Source organism: Cervus canadensis, chromosome 31 (genome assembly GCF_019320065.1).
Source record: "Cervus canadensis isolate Bull #8, Minnesota chromosome 31, ASM1932006v1, whole genome shotgun sequence".
Classification (NCBI taxonomy): Eukaryota; Metazoa; Chordata; class Mammalia; order Artiodactyla; family Cervidae; genus Cervus; species Cervus canadensis.
Genome location: NC_057416.1, coordinates 30,915,703 through 30,933,128, shown reverse-complemented (window position 1 = coordinate 30,933,128; position 17,426 = coordinate 30,915,703). Strand labels below are relative to the sequence as shown.

General features: G+C 47.5%; 1 protein-coding gene across 2 annotated transcripts in view; it reads left to right on the top strand.

The window, feature by feature from the left end:
- The first annotated feature begins 1,244 nt into the window (after window positions 1–1,244).
- RAB11FIP1 (RAB11 family interacting protein 1) overlaps window positions 1,245–17,426 on the top strand; it is a 36,539-nt gene continuing 20,357 nt past the window's right edge. The window contains exon 1 of one of the 2 annotated variants that reach the window (XM_043454383.1): window positions 1,245–1,720. In XM_043454383.1, the coding sequence (XP_043310318.1) occupies window positions 1,344–1,720 (377 nt within the window). In that variant the 5' untranslated portion in view covers window positions 1,245–1,343. The remainder of the gene's footprint in view (window positions 1,721–17,426) is intronic. The other variant, XM_043454384.1, reaches the window with a different exon arrangement.

The window sequence follows — 17,426 nt, the reverse complement described above, 5'->3', positions numbered from 1 at the left end:
CTGCAATCTGATGCTCAATAGGTACTTGGGTCCCCAGGATATTGGAAATGAAGGGAATCGCAAATCTAAAGGAAACTGCGGACCAGGAAGTGCCTGATCGAGAGCCTAGAGTTAAAGAGCGAGGAGAGACTGCAGAGGGTCCAGCCAGGAGAAATGGGGAACTGCGCGGGTGGGGGTGGGGGGGGAGGGCCTCTGCTCCCGAGGAGGTCCGTTTGGCAATCCCATTTCCAGTTCCTCCTTTAGCCCCCTTCCCTGACTTAGCCTCTCAGCCTCACCTTATTTGGTGAGGGTGGGGCAAAGTAGAACGCTCCCAAGCCACCACAGGTGCCCCTCTGTGTACCTCCCCCTTTTCAGGCCCTCAAAACATCCTCATCAGTCGCCGCCCACCTGGCACCTTCCCCGAACCGACTTTCCTCCGGAGTAACGGCCCCAGCGGCCAAAGTAGGAAGAGCAACGAATTTGGGATCGCCTCCGCAGTCCCTCGCATTGTTTTTGTTGTTTAGTCGCTAAGTCGTGTCCGACTCTTTCGCGACCCCTTGGACTGTAGCCCACCAGTCTCCTCTGTCCATAGGATTTCCCAGGCAGGAATACCGGAGTGGGTTGCCATTTCCATCTCCAGGGGATCTTCCCCACCCAGGGATCGAACTTGCGTCTCCTGCATTGCACGCGGATACTTTACCACTCATCCTCATAGCTACCATTGATTGAGAACTCACCCTGTGCCAGGTAACATGACTTTTTTTTTTTAAACAGCAATTCTCTGGGGTGATTGCGTCCTCATTTTACAGATAAAGAAATTGAGACCCAAAGGTAATTAAGGAATCTGTACAAAGCCAAACACCTGCCAGAGGCCAAGACCAGACTGGAAATGAGGTCTGACTCCCCTAATCGCTTCTCCGGCCGATCCGGTTGGGCTGGGCGACCTTTGGCCGTTGGGGCACCTTCCTCCTCTTAGCATCACCGACTGCATGGACATGAGTTTGAGCAAGCTCCGGCAGTTGGTGATGGACAGGGAAGCTCGGGCTGCTGCAGTCCATGGGGTCGCAGAGTCGGACACGACTGAACGAGTGAACGGAACAGAACTGACTACCTCTTAGAGTAGAAGTCTCCAAGCCCCGCCCCGCCCCGCCCCGCCCCGCCCTCGCGGGCCGACTCGGGCCCTAAGGGGCGGAGTCGGCCAGGTCCTGCAGGTGGGGCGGTGGGCGGGGCCTGGCAGGGGACCGGGCATCAAGGGGGCGTGACCGGAAGCCTTAAAGAGGCCGCGGCGACTGGGGCGGGCGGTAGAGGCCGCCTGTCGCGGCGATCACCTCCTTCCTTTTCGGTCGGGTCGCAGCACCGCCACCATGTCCCTGGCAGCCTCGGCGGGCCGGGGCCCCGGGGCCGTGTGGTCCCCGACGCACGTGCAGGTGACGGTACTGCAGGCGCGGGGCTTGAGGGCCAAGGGTCCCGGAGGCACAAGCGACGCGTACGCGGTGATCCAGGTGGGCAAGGAGAAGTACGCCACCTCGGTGTCGGAGCGCAGCCTGGGCGCGCCCGTGTGGCGCGAGGAGGCCACCTTCGAGCTGCCGCCGCTGCTGTCGGCCGAGGCCGCGCCCGCCGCCGCCGCCACCCTGCAGCTCACCGTGCTGCACCGCGCGCTGCTCGGGCTCGACAAGTTCCTGGGCCGCGCCGAGGTGGACCTGCGGCGGCTGCACCAGGATCAGGGCCGCAGGAGGACCCAGTGAGTGTGCGGGCGGGCGTCGAGCGCGGGGAGACGGGCGGTGCGAGCACGAAGCCTGGCCGAAGCGCCGAGACCCCTGCAGAGTGTGTCTCCCCAAGGGGACGGCCGGGGCCACGCCTTTGCAGAGGGGACCCCCGCAACACCCTCCCCGCACCCGCTCGGCCGGTTCTAGGATTCTTGCCTAGCTTCTCCTTCTTGGGCTGTCCCGCCCCGGCTCTCCCTGTAGGTCGGTTCCGGTACCTGGGGATTTTTTTTTTTTTTTTTTTTTTTGAATCTGCGGGACGGCGCTCAGCGCCTGGCATTTAGTAATCACTTCATGAATTTTTGATGAATTGAAACTATGTGTGGGCTGAAGAATTCCTCTTATTAGCTGAGTAGCTGTGTATATTTGATGTACGCCTTAGCTTACGTGGAAAGCCTCCTGGGTATTTCATTGTACTGGACACCGAGCTGTGAATGGCTGGGCCGGGGCGCTGGGAAAACCAACTGGAGCAGTTAAATCCACTGACACTAAAGCCCTAGAGGCTCGCTCAGGGGCCGAGCTGGGGGCGTTACTGTGCGGGGTGGGTGTGGGTGTGGGTGTGGATGGGGTGTGGGGAAAGGGGAATGCAGGCTGCCCAGCGAGGGCTATCCCGTACCCCCACCTCACCACCGCCTTAGGGATCGATGGGGAGAATTTGCCCCTCCCTCCTTCCTCTCCTCTAGGAATGCTGGAGCAGTTTGGTCTTAACTTTCAGACCGAAATACACTAACGGTGTTTGCCCTCAGCCCCAAATTAGTAAGGATTTCCCAGCGATGGCTGGAACCAAGGCCTGCGGTTGGCCAGGCTGAACTGAAAAGTAGGCCTTGTTTCGCTCTGGGGTTTGCAAAGTTCTCTCTGGTCCTACTGAGTGGGGGGTTGGAGGGGGCAGGATGGCTGCCCACCTGTAGCTCCCCTCCCTCCCTAAGATGTTTGTGTTAGGGTATCACGCTCCTGCAGGGAAAGCAAAGCAAACCCCTGTGCATTCTGAAGTGTTACCAATTTGTTTTCTCTCAGTGTTTGGAATGGAACATTTGATTATGCTCATCTGGTATACCCAGAACTAGCCTCCCTTAGGGCTTCCCCACTGGTTCAGCAGTAAAGAATTGGCCTCCCAATGCAGGAGATGCAGGTTCCATCCCTGGGTGGGGAAGATCCCCTAGAGAAGGAAATGGCAACCCACTCCAGTATTCTTGCCCAGAAATCCCATGGACAGAGGAGCCTGGTGGGCTACACAGTCCGTGAGGTCCCACAAGAGTCCCACAAGAGTTGGACACGACTGAGCACATACACACACACAGCCTCGCTTAGCTTAATTGGTTACTTGACTGGACCTTAAATATGTTAGTCATGTTATCACCTAATTCCTGTGGTTTATGAAGCACTCTGATTCACGCTGTATGTTTTAGATATAAATGGTATTTTAACTTTCCCTTGGGAAGGAAGCAGGAAGAACCAGAGGATTTGATGTTACCAGACTCTCTTTTCTGTACGTTCTTGCAAATGTTATAACTGCTTCCTTTATCCAGCCAAAGATGAACAGGCATTTCTGAGCTCGAATCAGATAAAAAGGGAGAGCCTAGAGGAGAGGATGGATGGGGTATCTTTGTGGCATCAGCTTACAAGCTGTAAGGTGAGCAGCAGCATCTTTGCTGACCAGGGGCCGAAGCAGTCCTAATTTTCTGCTTGATTAAATGACATTTGGGGCCTTGGATTTACTGTCCTTTGTCTTGTCCCATCTGAAGATGTGTGAATATCATGTCTGCCTCTACCATCTGTTGCTTCTTATTCCCTTGAAAGGTAGATTGGATCTCCCTGTCAGAGATGGGGATTCCAGATTCCTGGGTCTGGTGCCCACTCTGGCCCTGACTCATTGTTGGGCTTCAGGATGCTCCGTCTCTAAACAACCAAGTTTCCCCATGTACAGATGGAGCTTGTGGCCAGACTTAACTGATATTTATAAGATGTTTCTGGGTTCCTGGATTAATGGAGCCCCATGTATAGATTCAAAAGGTCCTGTTACTGCTTTGGGAGGAATGAAAACCTCCTCAAGTTCCCTATTTCAGGAAGGGTTCAGTCTCTGCACCTTCATTTTCTCATCCTCTCCGATGTAATTCTAAACCTAGGTGATTACTCCTGTCCCTATTATATGAGTTTGTGACCACTTAGTCACAATATCAGCTTGTAGGAAAACCATGCTTAGTTGATTTTTTAATAACTGCAAAGGAAGCCTTCTTCACTCCTCCAGCAATAGGCAAAATCACAAGCTTTCCATCTGTCACTTCCCGGGACTTTCCAAGATGCTGGGGAACTCACTTAAACCAGGCCTGTTTGATGTCCTGGTACATCACTTGGGTGCTCAAGATAGCTGCGATTTGAAGCATAAGATATACGCTGTTGGGTGGAAGTTTAACAGAAAGAAACTGGTTGGGCTAGGAGGATCATTTGAACTGGTTATTAATGGTTTGACTCCGCCTTAGACATTAAAACCAAAACCAAAAGAAAAGCTCACATCTTGGCCTATAGTTTTATGTGTGTGTGTGTATGTGTGTGTGAATGTATGTTAATCTTTACAGAAAACAGTTGTGGTTCAGAAGTTAAAACTCAAGGTGTTAAGAGCTAACTGTGCTGATATTTTCATTTGTTCTTTTAGTAAGACCCCATATATCACATATTTGGAATCAAGAGAATATGCTTTTTGTAATGACTCAGATTTTGTTAACCTCAGATTTAGGGTGATGATCAGTTCAGTTCAGTTCAGTTGCTCAGTTGTGTCCGACTCTTTGCTACCCCATGGACTACAGCATGCCAGGCTTCCCTGTCCATCACCAACTCCCAGAGCTTACTCAAACTCATGTCCAGAGTCGGTGATGCCGTCCAACCATCTCTTGCAATCCTCTCTTGCCCCCTTCTCCTCCTGCCTTCAGTCTTTCCCAGCATCAGGGTCTTTTCCATTGAGTCAGTTCTTTGCATCAGGTGGCTAAAGTTTTGGAGTTTCAACTTCAGCATCAGTCCTTCCAATGAATATTCAGGACTGATTTCCTTTAGGATGGACTGGTTGGATCTCCGTGCTATCCAAGGGACTCTCAAGAGTCTTCTCCAACACCACAGTTCAAAATCATCAATTCTTCGGTGCTCAGCTTTCTTTATAGTCCAACTCTCACGTCCATACATGACTACTGGAAAAACCATAGCTTTGACTAGATGGACCTTTGTTGGCAAAGTAACATCTCTTATTTTAGATATGCTGTCTAGGTTGGTCATAGCTTTTCTTCCAAGGAGCAAGTGTCTTTTAATTTCATGGCTGCAGTGTGATGATACATATCTTTAGAACACTAAACAGAGATTGACATATAGATAGGATCCGTTTAATAGGGAAGAGTGTATGGCCCCTTTAGGTAAGAAGAAACTGAAATGAATTGATTTTGCACTGATATTAATGCAATTGTCCCTTATATCCAAGGGTGATTGGTTCTAGCGCGCCCCCCCCCCCCCAGTGCCACAATCTGTGGATGCTGAAACCCCTTATATAAAATGGCTTCATATTTGTGTATAACCTCTGTACATCCTCCTGTATACTTTAAATCATCTCTAGATTACTTATAATACCTAATATGATATATATGCCATGTTGTTGTTCAGTGGGTCGGTTGTGTCTAACTCTTTACGAACCCATGGACTGCAGCATGCCAGGCTTCTTGTAAGTAGTTGTGAATACCATGGAAATGCTGGTAAATAGTTGCCAGTGCATGAATTCATTTTGCTTTTTGGAGTTTTCTAGAGTTTTTTTTTTTTCTTGAATATTTTTGAGATATTTATATTTTGGTTGAATCTGAGGACCTGTGGATACAGAGGGCAGATTCATCCATACTTCTCTGTGGTCTCAGCTGAGCTTTGGTTAAATGGAAATCAGTTAAGTCCTGTGATTATGAAACACATGAATCTGAGAGGCAGAGTAAGGTGACCAACATGTGGGCTTCTCTACTGTCTGGTCTTGAGTAGCTTGGGGTCCTAGATTGGACAAAAAAAAAAAAAATAAACAAAGTCAAAACCAAGCATCTTTTTAGAATACCAACAGCAATAAAAGTGGGGGCAATAATCACTTAAAGACAGATTAAAATAAATATTCAGGCTGGTGACTGGAAGGCCATTGTGTAACCAGATAGGATGAAATTTGATACCACAATAGCCTTTCAGATATGGAGAGAGACTGAATGATGGAGGGTCATTTTCTCATCTTTCCTGAAGATTCAAGAGAGAATTTGGTTGCATATGAAAGGATTTGGATACTGATAAAGGTTAGACATTTTGAAGAACTGTATAAGTATAGTAAGATGGTGTAATATGTTGCCAAAGGAAACTCAGGTGATTAAGAAGAAGGGTGAGACCATTGTTTTTATGGGAGAGTGGGAGGCAGAGAAGTCACGGATGAGCACAAAGATCTCAACTTCACAAATCTGAGCCGTCAGTGTTTGCGCTTATAGAATACCTCTGGGTTTCCTAAGCACTTTTCAGCTTTTTGTAACAGACTGGAAAATTTGAGCAATGCTGTTACTGGTTAAGTATTTTTTTTTTTTTTTTTTGAGATTCGCCTTAAAGACGACATTGGGGCTTTACTGGAAACCCTCCCACCTCCAAACTGGCAGAGGCCCCTCCCACCCAGTGTGGGAAACTGATAGCTCAGTGTCCAGGACGGTGATCTATGGGCTCTGGAATAAGTAACCCCAGCCTGTTCACAGTGGGGGAATGGAGTGACTCAGAAGGGGAGGGCGCATCAAAGACACAGTTCCTGTGATGTGAAAGGTATGCTTTTTGTCATATGATTTGATGGTGATTTCATTACAAGTAATTCAGTTAACAATGCGAAAGTTCTCACTGCCTTTTCCCCCCTTGTTTTTAAAGTTCATCCATACCTTTAGTAATTATTTTTTAATACCTACTATTTTTGAGGCACTGGGTAGACAGCATTAACAGTGACGAGCTAAACAGACATGATCCCCGCTTTCAGGAAGCCCAGAGCCTTGTGGGGAGATAGACAGTAAACATACTCTGAATATTCATTGGAAGGACTGATGCTGAAGCTGAAGCTTTAATACTTTGGCCACATGATGTGACAAGCTGACTCATTGGAAAAGACCCTGATGCTGGGAAAGATTGAGAGCAAGAAGATTAGGGGGTGACAGACGATGAGATGGTTGGATGGCATCGCCAACTCAATGGGCATGGATTGGAGCAAACTCTGGGAGGTAGTGAAAGACAGAGGAATCTGGAGTGCTGCAGTCCACAGGGTCTCAAAGAGTCGGACACAACTTAGCAACTGAACATATATGAACACAAAGATGAGTAATCTTGTGCTGCGATGAGTGTGGTGGAGGAAGAGAACAGGGTATCATAAGAGAAAAGAGCAAAGATTGCAGATGGCCTCTCTGAGGCAGAGACCTGGAGGATAAAGAGGAATTTTTCCAGTGAAAAGTAGAGGAAGGGAAGCAGGCTGTGCAAGGCCCTGAGGCAGGAAGACCTGGGAAGCTGGAGAGGTTGCCTAGATTGAGGCTGAAGAGGAAGGCCGCTTCCTTTAAGAGCAATGGAAACTGCTGAGTGTTGAAAGCAGAGGAGTGATGTGATCCAGTTGTGAAAGTCTGGCTGTCTGATGGAGAGCAGATTTGGAGCAGGTCTAGCCTGGAACCCAACAGGTGAAATGGGAGGCTCTGGCAGGAGTAGGGTGACAGGCGTGGGCACGGACAGAGGTGGGTGGCTTTCAGAAATATTTCCGAGGTTCAGTTGGCCTTACTGGTGGTGGATTGGATGTGGGTGGGGGTGACGAGAGGAAGTGATAAGAACGAACAAATAAAATAAGGAGAACTTGCTGTTGAACGTGAACCAGGAAACAGTGACGGCTTGCTTTTCCCCAGCAGTCACCGTGATACAAGAGTGAGGTCAACATGTCTTGGCAAAGACAACATGGGCCTTGATGCCTGTGTGTGGAGTCTTCCGTTGGAGCAAATGAGTAGGAAACACCACCGAAACCAGGGCGTGTGCATGTGTGTCCTCAAGAGTTTGCCGTTTTAGCACAGGCCAACTCTTTGTTTTGTAATAGCGTAACTGCTGTGACCTCACCGGTTGCGCCAACACGGCGGGTGGAGTCACTGCCCCAAGGAACATAGGACCAAGAAAAGGAAAAATAATACACAACACGAGGGGAAGTAAACCCCGTAAATGAAAAACACAACTCTGGAGGCAAGTAAGTCAACCATTCCAACCATGTAAAGGTTTTTCGCATCAGGGGAAGGTGAACGAACAAAAGAGCTTTGTTTGGCTTAACTTCCCTTTGGTTACAAAGACCTCTGTTGTATTTCTACAACCACCATCAGAGGAAGGTTTTTAGAAATAGTATCTCTGTCATTTTAATTGTAGTTATTAACTTAAAAATGTTATGATTACATTAAAAACAATACATGTGCTTATTAAACTGTCATCAGCCGCAACCTGTATTTGCTGACATCATTCTTCCGTCCCCCTGGACAATAATCTTTTCGGTCTCCATTTCACCGCTCTGGTTTAAATTGCTCTATGTCCGAGAAAGCTACTTCGCACCCTGTACGTTGGGAAGGATGCTGGCCATGGCTTAGCTCTAGAGGGTTCAGATGTCCTTCACGAACAGAGGGAGTGATTTGAGGGTATTTAAGGCCTTATTTCATCTCCCAGCTGGGCCCTGGGTGGCCTTTGGTTCAGAGCCTACTTGGATCTCTAAGCCTCAGGGCCTTTGAATTCCAACAGAATTAACAACCAGAAGCTTGATCAGCCTTTGAAGAAAACCAGCATCAGTGTGGAAAGACTTGGTGAGCGGGTTGTGCTCCCCTGAAGGGGTCTTAGGTCGGACCTCTTGCCGCAGCTGGCCCAGCAGGAGACCAGGCCAGCTGGCCCGCTTTCCCTTGTGCAGGGCCCACTGCCGTCTCTTCATTTGCTGTGTGACCCAGCCCAGGTGTTCCGACATCTCTGAATGGGCAAGTTGCCGTCCCTGGAGACATAGGGCAGGCGGTCATTTGCCAGTGGGACATGGAGAAGCGTTTAATCTTTGTTAAACACTTCTACCCCACAGACTGGGGCCCTGGCAGGCTCCTGCACCCATGGGGTTCTCCAGGCAAGAATACTGGAGTGGGTTGCTATTCCCTTCTTCAGGGGAATCTTCCCGACCCAGGGATCGAACCTGGGTCTCCCACACTGCAGGCAGAATCTTTACCGTCTGATGTACCAGGGAAGACTCTGCTTCCTGGTGGGGAAGCAGAGCATCTGACTCACCTGGTTATCAAGGTGAGTCCCAAGGAGAAGGAGAAAAAAAACACATACTGAGAGAATTTCAAAATCCTGTTCTAACAACAAACTTCAGTAAGAATGAAGAGTTCCTTTCGTGTAAGAGGAAACCCCACAGCCCGGTGCTATGAGAGGCAGCACCCTTGAAGAAACAGCCTAGGGGCCCGCCTGTTCCTCATACAGGACACAGTATTCCGGATCACAAGAGGCCTTTTCAGACCAGGCCTCTGGAGGCTGTGGTGGTTCTCCCTGGGCTAGCCACGTCTCTTTTAATAAAAAGAAGTTTAAAATTAGTGTTCTAATTTCAAAAATTTGTTGTTGTTTAGTTGCTCAGTCGTCCCTGACTCTTTGCAACCCCATGGACTGTAGCACGCCAGGCTTCCCTGTCCATCGTCAGCTCCTGGAGTTTGCTCAGTTGCATGTCCATTCAGTCGGTGATGCCATCCAGCCATCTCATCCTCTGTTGCCCGTTCTCCTCCCACCTTCAATCTTTCCCAGCATCAGGGTCTTTTCCAATGAGTCAGCTCTTCACATCAGGTGGCCAAAGTATTGGAGCTTCAGCTTCAGCATCAGTCCTTTCAATGAACATTCAGGATTGATTTCCTTTAGGATTGACTGGTTTGATCTCCTTGCAGTCCAAAGGTACTCTCAAGAGTCTTCTCCAGCATCAGAATTCAAAATCATCAATTCTTCAGTGCTCAGCCTTCTTTATGGCCCAGCTCTCACATCTGGACATGGCTACTGGAAAAACCATAGCCTTGACTATTTGGACCTTTGTTGGCAAAGTGACGTCTCTACTTTTTAATCTGCTGTCTAGGTTTGTCATAGCTTTCCTTCCAAGGAGCACGTGTCTTTTACTTTCATGGCTGCAGTCACCATCTGCAGTGATTTTGGAGCCCAAGAAAATAAAATCTGTCACTGTTTCCACTTTTTCCCCTTCTGTTTTGCCATGAAGTGATGGAACCAGATGTCACGATCTTAGTTATTTGAAAGTTGAGTTTTAAGCCATCTTACATTTAGCTGAGTGGATTAGAGATGAAGGGTGGCCTCGGTGTGAACTTGGGGTCTGGCTTGCCCGTCAGCGCCGCTGCTCAGCACCGGAGAAGCAGGTCACCTGGAGCCCGGGGGCTTGCTGGTGCCTTTGGCAAAGGAGCCGCTTTTAGGCACTAATGAGATGAGAAATTCCTTTCCTGCAGAGAGAGGCGTGTAGATAATCTGTTAGAGAGAAATCAAGGGCTTTCGTCTCCAGGGTGTCCCTGAGGGACACATTTAGGAATGTGCCCATGGGGAGAAAGAAGGCAGCTGGAATTAAGTGTCTTTTCCTGAATGCTGCCCTCTCCAGTGGAGCCGAGGGAACACGTTTTATAAGAAATCCCAGAAAACCTTTCTAGAGGTGTGACGGCTGCACGCTTCGTTTTTAAACTTCTCGTTTATTAAAAGAGACGTGGCTAGCCGGGGGAGAACCACCACGGCCTCCAGAAGGCCTGAAAAGGCCTCTTGTGATCCTGAGTACCGTGTTCTGTGTGAGGGACAGGCGGGCCCCTGGGCTGTTTCTTCAAGGGGGCCGCCTCCTACAGCTCCGGGGTTTCCTCTTACACGAAAGGAGCGCTTCATTCTTACTGACGTTTGTTGTTAGAACAGAATTTTGAAATACTCTCGGTATGGATTTTTTTTTTCCCCCTCCTTGGGACTCACCTTGATAAGCAGATGAGTCAGATGCTCTGCTTCCCCAACCAGGAAGCAGAGTCTTCCCTCGTGGCTCAGATGGTAAAAGAGTCTGCCTGCAGTGCAGGAGACCGGGGTTTGATCCCTGGGTCGGGAAGATCCCCTGGAGAAGGGAATGGCGACCCACTCCAGTGTTCTTGCCTGGAGAGTCCCATGGATGGAGGAGCCTGGTGGGGCCCTGGTCCGTGGGGTCGAAAAGAATAGTTAGACACGACTGATCGACTAACACACACGCTCCCCACCAGCGGTTCCCAAAGAAAGAAGTGTGAGTCTGTCTGGGGGGCTGAAAGAGGACCGAAAGCTCTTTGATGTCGACTGTGCTGAAGTTTGTCTTCTTTTGTCCTGGCCAAGAGGTGGTGAACCAGACCATCTCATTTCCTTTCTCCATCCTTAAGGTCTGTGTGCCTGAGTGACAAAGGACCCTCTGGAGACCCTTCTTTGGCAGATCACGTAAAATACATTACCTTGGGGCAAAAGGCAAGGTACCTGATCTGATGTTAGAATATTAATGTTTGTGGTTTTTTGAGATATGGTCAAGTAAAACATTGGTAACTAGATGGTAGCAGGAGTGGTAGACTTACATGTTTATAAATGTGTTAATTTTTCTAGTTCTTAGCGAATCTTAAAATACTGATGCTTGGTTATTTCCTGTAGTCTTTACCTACAAGGAGTTGAGTATTGCTCTCAACTTAGAAAATATGCCTTGATCCTTACCCTTCAGCCAGCTATGTCATCTTGGCCTGTGTCTGAAATCATTTGGGGGCCCCGTTTCTTGTCTCCCCCACTTCTGTAGAAGCTCTGAAGAGTTCTGAGGGTCATTAAATCTCATGATAAATTACGGAATTACATACTGATCACTTCATGAAGGACAGGGAAGCCTGGCGTGCCGCAGTCCACGGGGTCACAAAGAGTCGGACCAGACTGAGCGACTGAACAGCAACATGATATTTTAAAATACCGTATCTGCTTTTTAATTTTGGAAATTGTATCATACAAACTGATTTTGTGATTGAGTCCCCCCCCCCGCCCCCCACTCCCTTCAAATGCAAATCATTGTTATTTGTTTGATGGTGTCAGTTTGGATCCCTGGGAATACCATCAGTCTGAACTGTTTGTATCTTAAATTCCATTCTGAGAACCATGTGCATGGCTGAGTGATGGTATAAATGCACTCACTGAATATCACGCAGCCATTAAAAATGGTGGATATGGGGACTGTACGACAGCTATATTTAACACACTACAAATAGAATTGCATGTGTTCTCTGGCTATTACCAAGTCATAGTCATAGCTAACACCAAGTGTTTATTAAGTGACAGGCACTGTTCTAAGCTCTTTACATATATTAAGGCATTTATGCTCAGGTGGTAAAGAATCTGCTTGCAATGTGGGAAACCTGGGTTCAATTCCTGGGTTGGGAAGATCCCCTGGAGGAGGACATGGCAACCCACTCCAATATTAGTCCCTGGAGAATCCCCATGGACAGAGGAGCCTGGTGGGCTACAGTCCATGGGGTTGCAAAGAGTTGGACAGGACTGAGCGACTGAGCACACACAATCTTTGTAACATCCTTTGTAAGCACCTTATCGTAGGTGCTTTTAACCTTGTTTCAGAGGAGGAGCCAGAGAAGTCAAGTAATTTGTCTGAAGTCTCTCAGTTAAAACATGCAGGAAAAAGACGTCAAGAAAATACATCAAAAGGGAATGGTTGAATTAGCATTAAAGAGAGTCAGTTAAAATTTTTTTTCCTATAACCTGCTTTAATTACTTTCTAAGGGACTTTCTGTTGAGCAAATAGTCTCGCAAGATCAAAAGCATTTTCAACCTGCTTTTTATATGATCTCTCCTTTACCATATCATTTTCTAACTGTTTAGGATTGAATTTGGTGGCTACAGATAGCCTTTCAGTGCTGCCAGGATGGCTGTTTCACGGATTAGGATCAAAAAGGAACCATTTGCAATCCTCATAATTTACCACCAAGTAGCTGGCAATGGGCAGATGGGAAAGTCCACGGGGGGAGGGGAGTGGGGCAGTGAGAATGGCTGATCAGTGATTCTGTATTCAGAGTTAGGTAATAAGGACCAGCTACCTCGGTCAGTAACAAAACCTGTTAAACTACTTAGCTTCTGCCGGGTACACCCCACAAACATTTTATAGGTCTTAAACGTCTTTGTCCCTGTTTGCTATGCATTACTTCTGTACTACCAAGAGAAGAGTCTGGACACTGCACCCACGTGGAGTCACTCCTTCTCACAACCCCTTTTAGATATCCTCCTCTGCTGACCCTGCGAGATTCTCAGCCTTATTTTTCTTCCCCGAGGAAGACAGTGAAGGAACTGATTTTTAAAATTTTTCCATCAAGTGCATCCTCCATCTCAAACACATGAAACTCAGGTGCTGTTCTGTTCTTCCTACTTCTCCCCTCACCTAAGGCCATGACCCCTTGTGTCTTGAAGTTCAGTTACCATGGGGATGACTCACGCTACAGGTCAGGGTGGAGATTTTGCACCGGAAGGGAATGAGGCGGTCTGCCCTTGACCCTGGAGCCCGTATAGACAGGATCCCTTGAAATGAACACTACCATGTTAAAATGAGGAGCTAGTGGTTGTCTTTGCCTTTGTGTTTCGTGGAGCTTCCTGTGTCTGATGGGAGGGTAGAGCCTTAATTCATTTTGAAGGTCCCCAAGTAGGTGGTTTTTATAGCCCCTTGGGATTTCACTTAGCTTAGAAACTTCTTTGTGTATGACAGTCCTTATTTGTTGGATTCCCTGGTAACTCAATGGGTCAAGAGTCTGCCTGCAATGCAGGAGACCCCGGGTTCGAACCCTGGGTCGGGAAGATTCCCTGGAGAAGGAAATGGCAACCCACTCCCATATTCTTGCCTGGAAAATCCCATAGACGGAGGAGTCTGGCAGGCTACAATCCATGGGGTCACAAAGAGTCGGACACAACTGAGTGACTTCACACATGTCCTTATCTGTGATGAAAGTGTATACGCGAGCAGGAATTTCTTTTCATGTTCAATTATTTTCTCACGCTTCATAATCAGAAAGAAAAAACAGCCGTTGGCTCAGTGTAACAGACACTCCGTGACCGTCGGGTGAGCCTGTCCCCTCTCCCACTGTCTGGCCTCTCGGTTCTGTCATTCCAGTGCCCGCCGAGCCAGAGCACATGGACCGCATCTTTGTAGCCATCATTTCCCTGTCTCCGTCTTGAATCTCTGAAGCGGTCATTTTTTTTTTTTTCTGTGTCTACCCTCTGGAATGTTTTAAAGGAAAAACATGCCTGCTTCAGCTGCAGACAGATTATTTTGGAGGCGTACCGGCCCGTCCTTTACACAACCATAAGCCCGCATGTCTGCTGGGATGCACTGCGAGACCTTTCATTTCCCCAGAGCAGGAACCACACTGCCCACATTCCGATCGAGGGCCCCTGGGATCAGCTTTCCTTGTCCTGAGAAACCTACATGCTGAGGCGAACCAGCCCTGAGAATTGCGCATGGCTGGGTTGTTTTAGCTGTTTCAAAACCGGAGTGTTTAAAAACCCAGGAGATTTGACAGTGCGTATCTGGACTCTAGTCCCCCAGCCAGGCCCCTCGGGAGGCAGACCCTGTGTCCTGATTCTGTGTTTCCCTTCCTGCGCCCTGTTCATTCTTTTTTTTTTAATGTTCCCTTGCTGCTTTCTTCATAAAACATCTTTTTGAAAGGGTAAAAGCCTTAAATGAATTTTTCTGTATTTTTAGCTGTTTAGCCTTGGCTTATGTTTGACCAAGAAGACCCCAAACCAAAAAAAAAAAAAAAAAACCAAACCCCAAACAGTAGGGCAGCCTGTTTGGATAACAGGCATTTTTTGCTTGAATGTTTATTCCCAAGACCCTCGCCTGACTGAGGGACATGGAAATTAAAGTTTCCATTTTGGACCATTTTGTATGATTGGAATTTTTACCCCATGCCTGTTATTACTTTTTCGTTTGTTTGTTTACAGAGGTATACTTTATCAATTCATTGTAGGTCATAGCATAAGAGAAGAGGTTTTTCTGCAAAACAAAGATTAAAGTTAGTATATTTTCCCCAAAGTCATAAAGTTGTAAACCATATTCATCAGTTCATTCCGTCCCATGTAATTGATTCCTGTTGATCTGGATGAAGTAAACAGGTTTTTCAGTTGAGTTTTGTCGTTTATTGGGCTTCCCAGGTGGTGCGGTGATAAAGAATCTGCCTGCCAATGCGGGAGATGAGAGTTTGATCCCTGGGTCAGGAAGATCCCCTGGAGTAGGAAATGGCAACCCGTTCCAGTATTCTTGCCTGGAAAATTCCAGGGACAGAGGAGCCTGGAGGCCTACAGTCTGTGGTGTCGCAAAGAGTCAGACATGACTGAGCACAGCAAAGCAAAATTTTTGTCATCTGTTACTCGGTTCAGTGGTATTATCTAAAGGCTATCAGAAACTTACATTTGTTAAGATTAAGTTCCTTTTACGAGTGTTCTTGAGAATCTTCATTTTGTAAAAGCATCATTGTAAAATAACAGTTGCTGTTATTACTTTAAAATATAGTTTATGAAAAAAAAATAGTTTATGTACGTGTCCTGTCACTTGCTGTATATTCAAAGATCCTTTTAACTTTCGAAGAACTAAATTTTAATTATAAGTAAGGATGATTGCTTATAGAGGGGATCCTTTTATTTTTCACTTTTTTGATAGGTTGCAGGATTTTTTTAAGAATACAGGCTTAAAAATAAATCTTCTGCATCAGAATTGTGGCTTTCTGTCTGTACTCTGCCCTTTGTACTGGGAAAACCCAGCCCTAATTTCTGAGATAACTCAAGCTTTCTGGACTGACATGAAGGGTGGTGCTGGGTCCTACCCAGGCTGACATCACATGCTGTGTGGCCACACTGGGATCTGATTATTTATGAACTACTTCCTTGACATGCTGGAATTAAGTGCGCTGAGAATCAAGCTCACAGAAGCACTGAAAAACTGAACTGATGCTTCAGTGTTGAAACCCACAAATATGTCCTGGTTTGGAAATTTTTAGGGTGAGACATTTCTGGATTATGGTTTTCATGAACTATCAAATTATTCGTGTGTCAAAGCTCCTTTGCTTTAACTGTGTGGATTTAATGATCAGGATAATGTTGCTGAAAGAGTTCCTATCTTCCTTTCCAGCTTTGATATATCCAGCCCAGATTGAGAGGGGTCTGCCTCCCTGCTTGTGATTCAGCCCGCCTTTCACATCCTTAAATAGTCCAGTGGCTGTTCTTGGCTACCTGGCCTTTGGTTTGGGGTTTGCTGGTGAAAATAAGCAATCGGAACAGTCGAAGTGCATGTTCACACCTCCTGGTGGCGTTGGAAATTTCCAAAACAAATCCCACTCTTGTGCCCAGGGACTGAACCCAGGCATCAGGTGGTAATAGGCCCTCAGGGAGGATCCTGGGGTTGGCTGCAGCTTCATTCAGAATAAACAGGCTTTGGCGTTGATACTTTGGGGAAGGCGGCCCCATCCAGGGGAATGGGCAAGTGGTATTCTTTGAAGGTCGGGAGTCTTTGCATCCCCTGGAGGGTGAGCAGAGAGGCTGTGTGGAAGAGCTGGGAGGAGGCCCCGGTGGAGAGGTGAGGTCTCCCCTTGTGGCCTGTGTGGTCATTTGAGCCTCTGAGTTCAGTTCTCAGCAACTTCCCCTTTTCAGGTGCCTACCCTTGGTATTTACTAAGGCTAGCACTCCTCATCACCAAGGCCACCACGTTAGCACATGACTGTCAGGAGAGAAAGATACAAATAATCCTCTCAACATCTAAATGACAGATATGCAAACTGTTCTCCTTGAGGCCCTGGACGTGTAATGGAAACACACCAGGCTGGCGAGGCGAGGCTGTCTGTAAAGATCTTGCATCTCCCTTCTTCTCCAGCTGTGAACTGTAGTTTTGAAAATCCTAAACGATTTCTTCTAAAGGTCCAAAACTGAAGCTCCCACCATGTTCTCAGGTCTTGGTTGTATTTTGCCAACCCAGTATAAGTCCTTGATGACACAGTGTGCTGGACTTCACGTGCAGCCTTGTGACTTAGGGCTGAGGTGGGCTATAGGGGCTTTCCCCCTTCTCCTCTTTTGACTTAGAACATTTAAATTGGAAGCTTAAGTCTCCCTCAAAAACAATGTTAATTCCAGCCTGTTTTTCTGTGTATCGTAAAAGATGGCCCAGGCAGGATGAGTTCAGAGAGAGTGCTGAGCTGGAATCTTGGTGTAGAGAAAGGAGCTTTGGGGGAAATTGCAGAGCTGGTTCAGAGTCCTGGGTGTGCCTTGTAACAGTTGCAAGACCTTGTACAAGTTACCTAACTTGTGAGCCTCAATTTTCCTTATCTGTAAAGTGGGTATACTGTCCACTTCATGCCATTCTCTTGAGACTTAAAGGAGGATGTTTCTCAGTGCGTTTCTGCTTCCCTTAAATGCAGAATGAGCTACGACAGTGGGGGCAGCAATCCACCCGAGTGAGTAAGACAAGCTGAAGTTGAAAGAGGAAATTGTGTTTATTTGGGCAAAACCATCATTTCCTTAAAGTCCATAGCCCTCCGCTCTTAAATAGGTCACCGAGAAGAGCATCAGAGTGTGGTTCTCAGCGTGTGAGCGTGACCCCGGGGGTGACTGTGGGGAGGCCCTGTA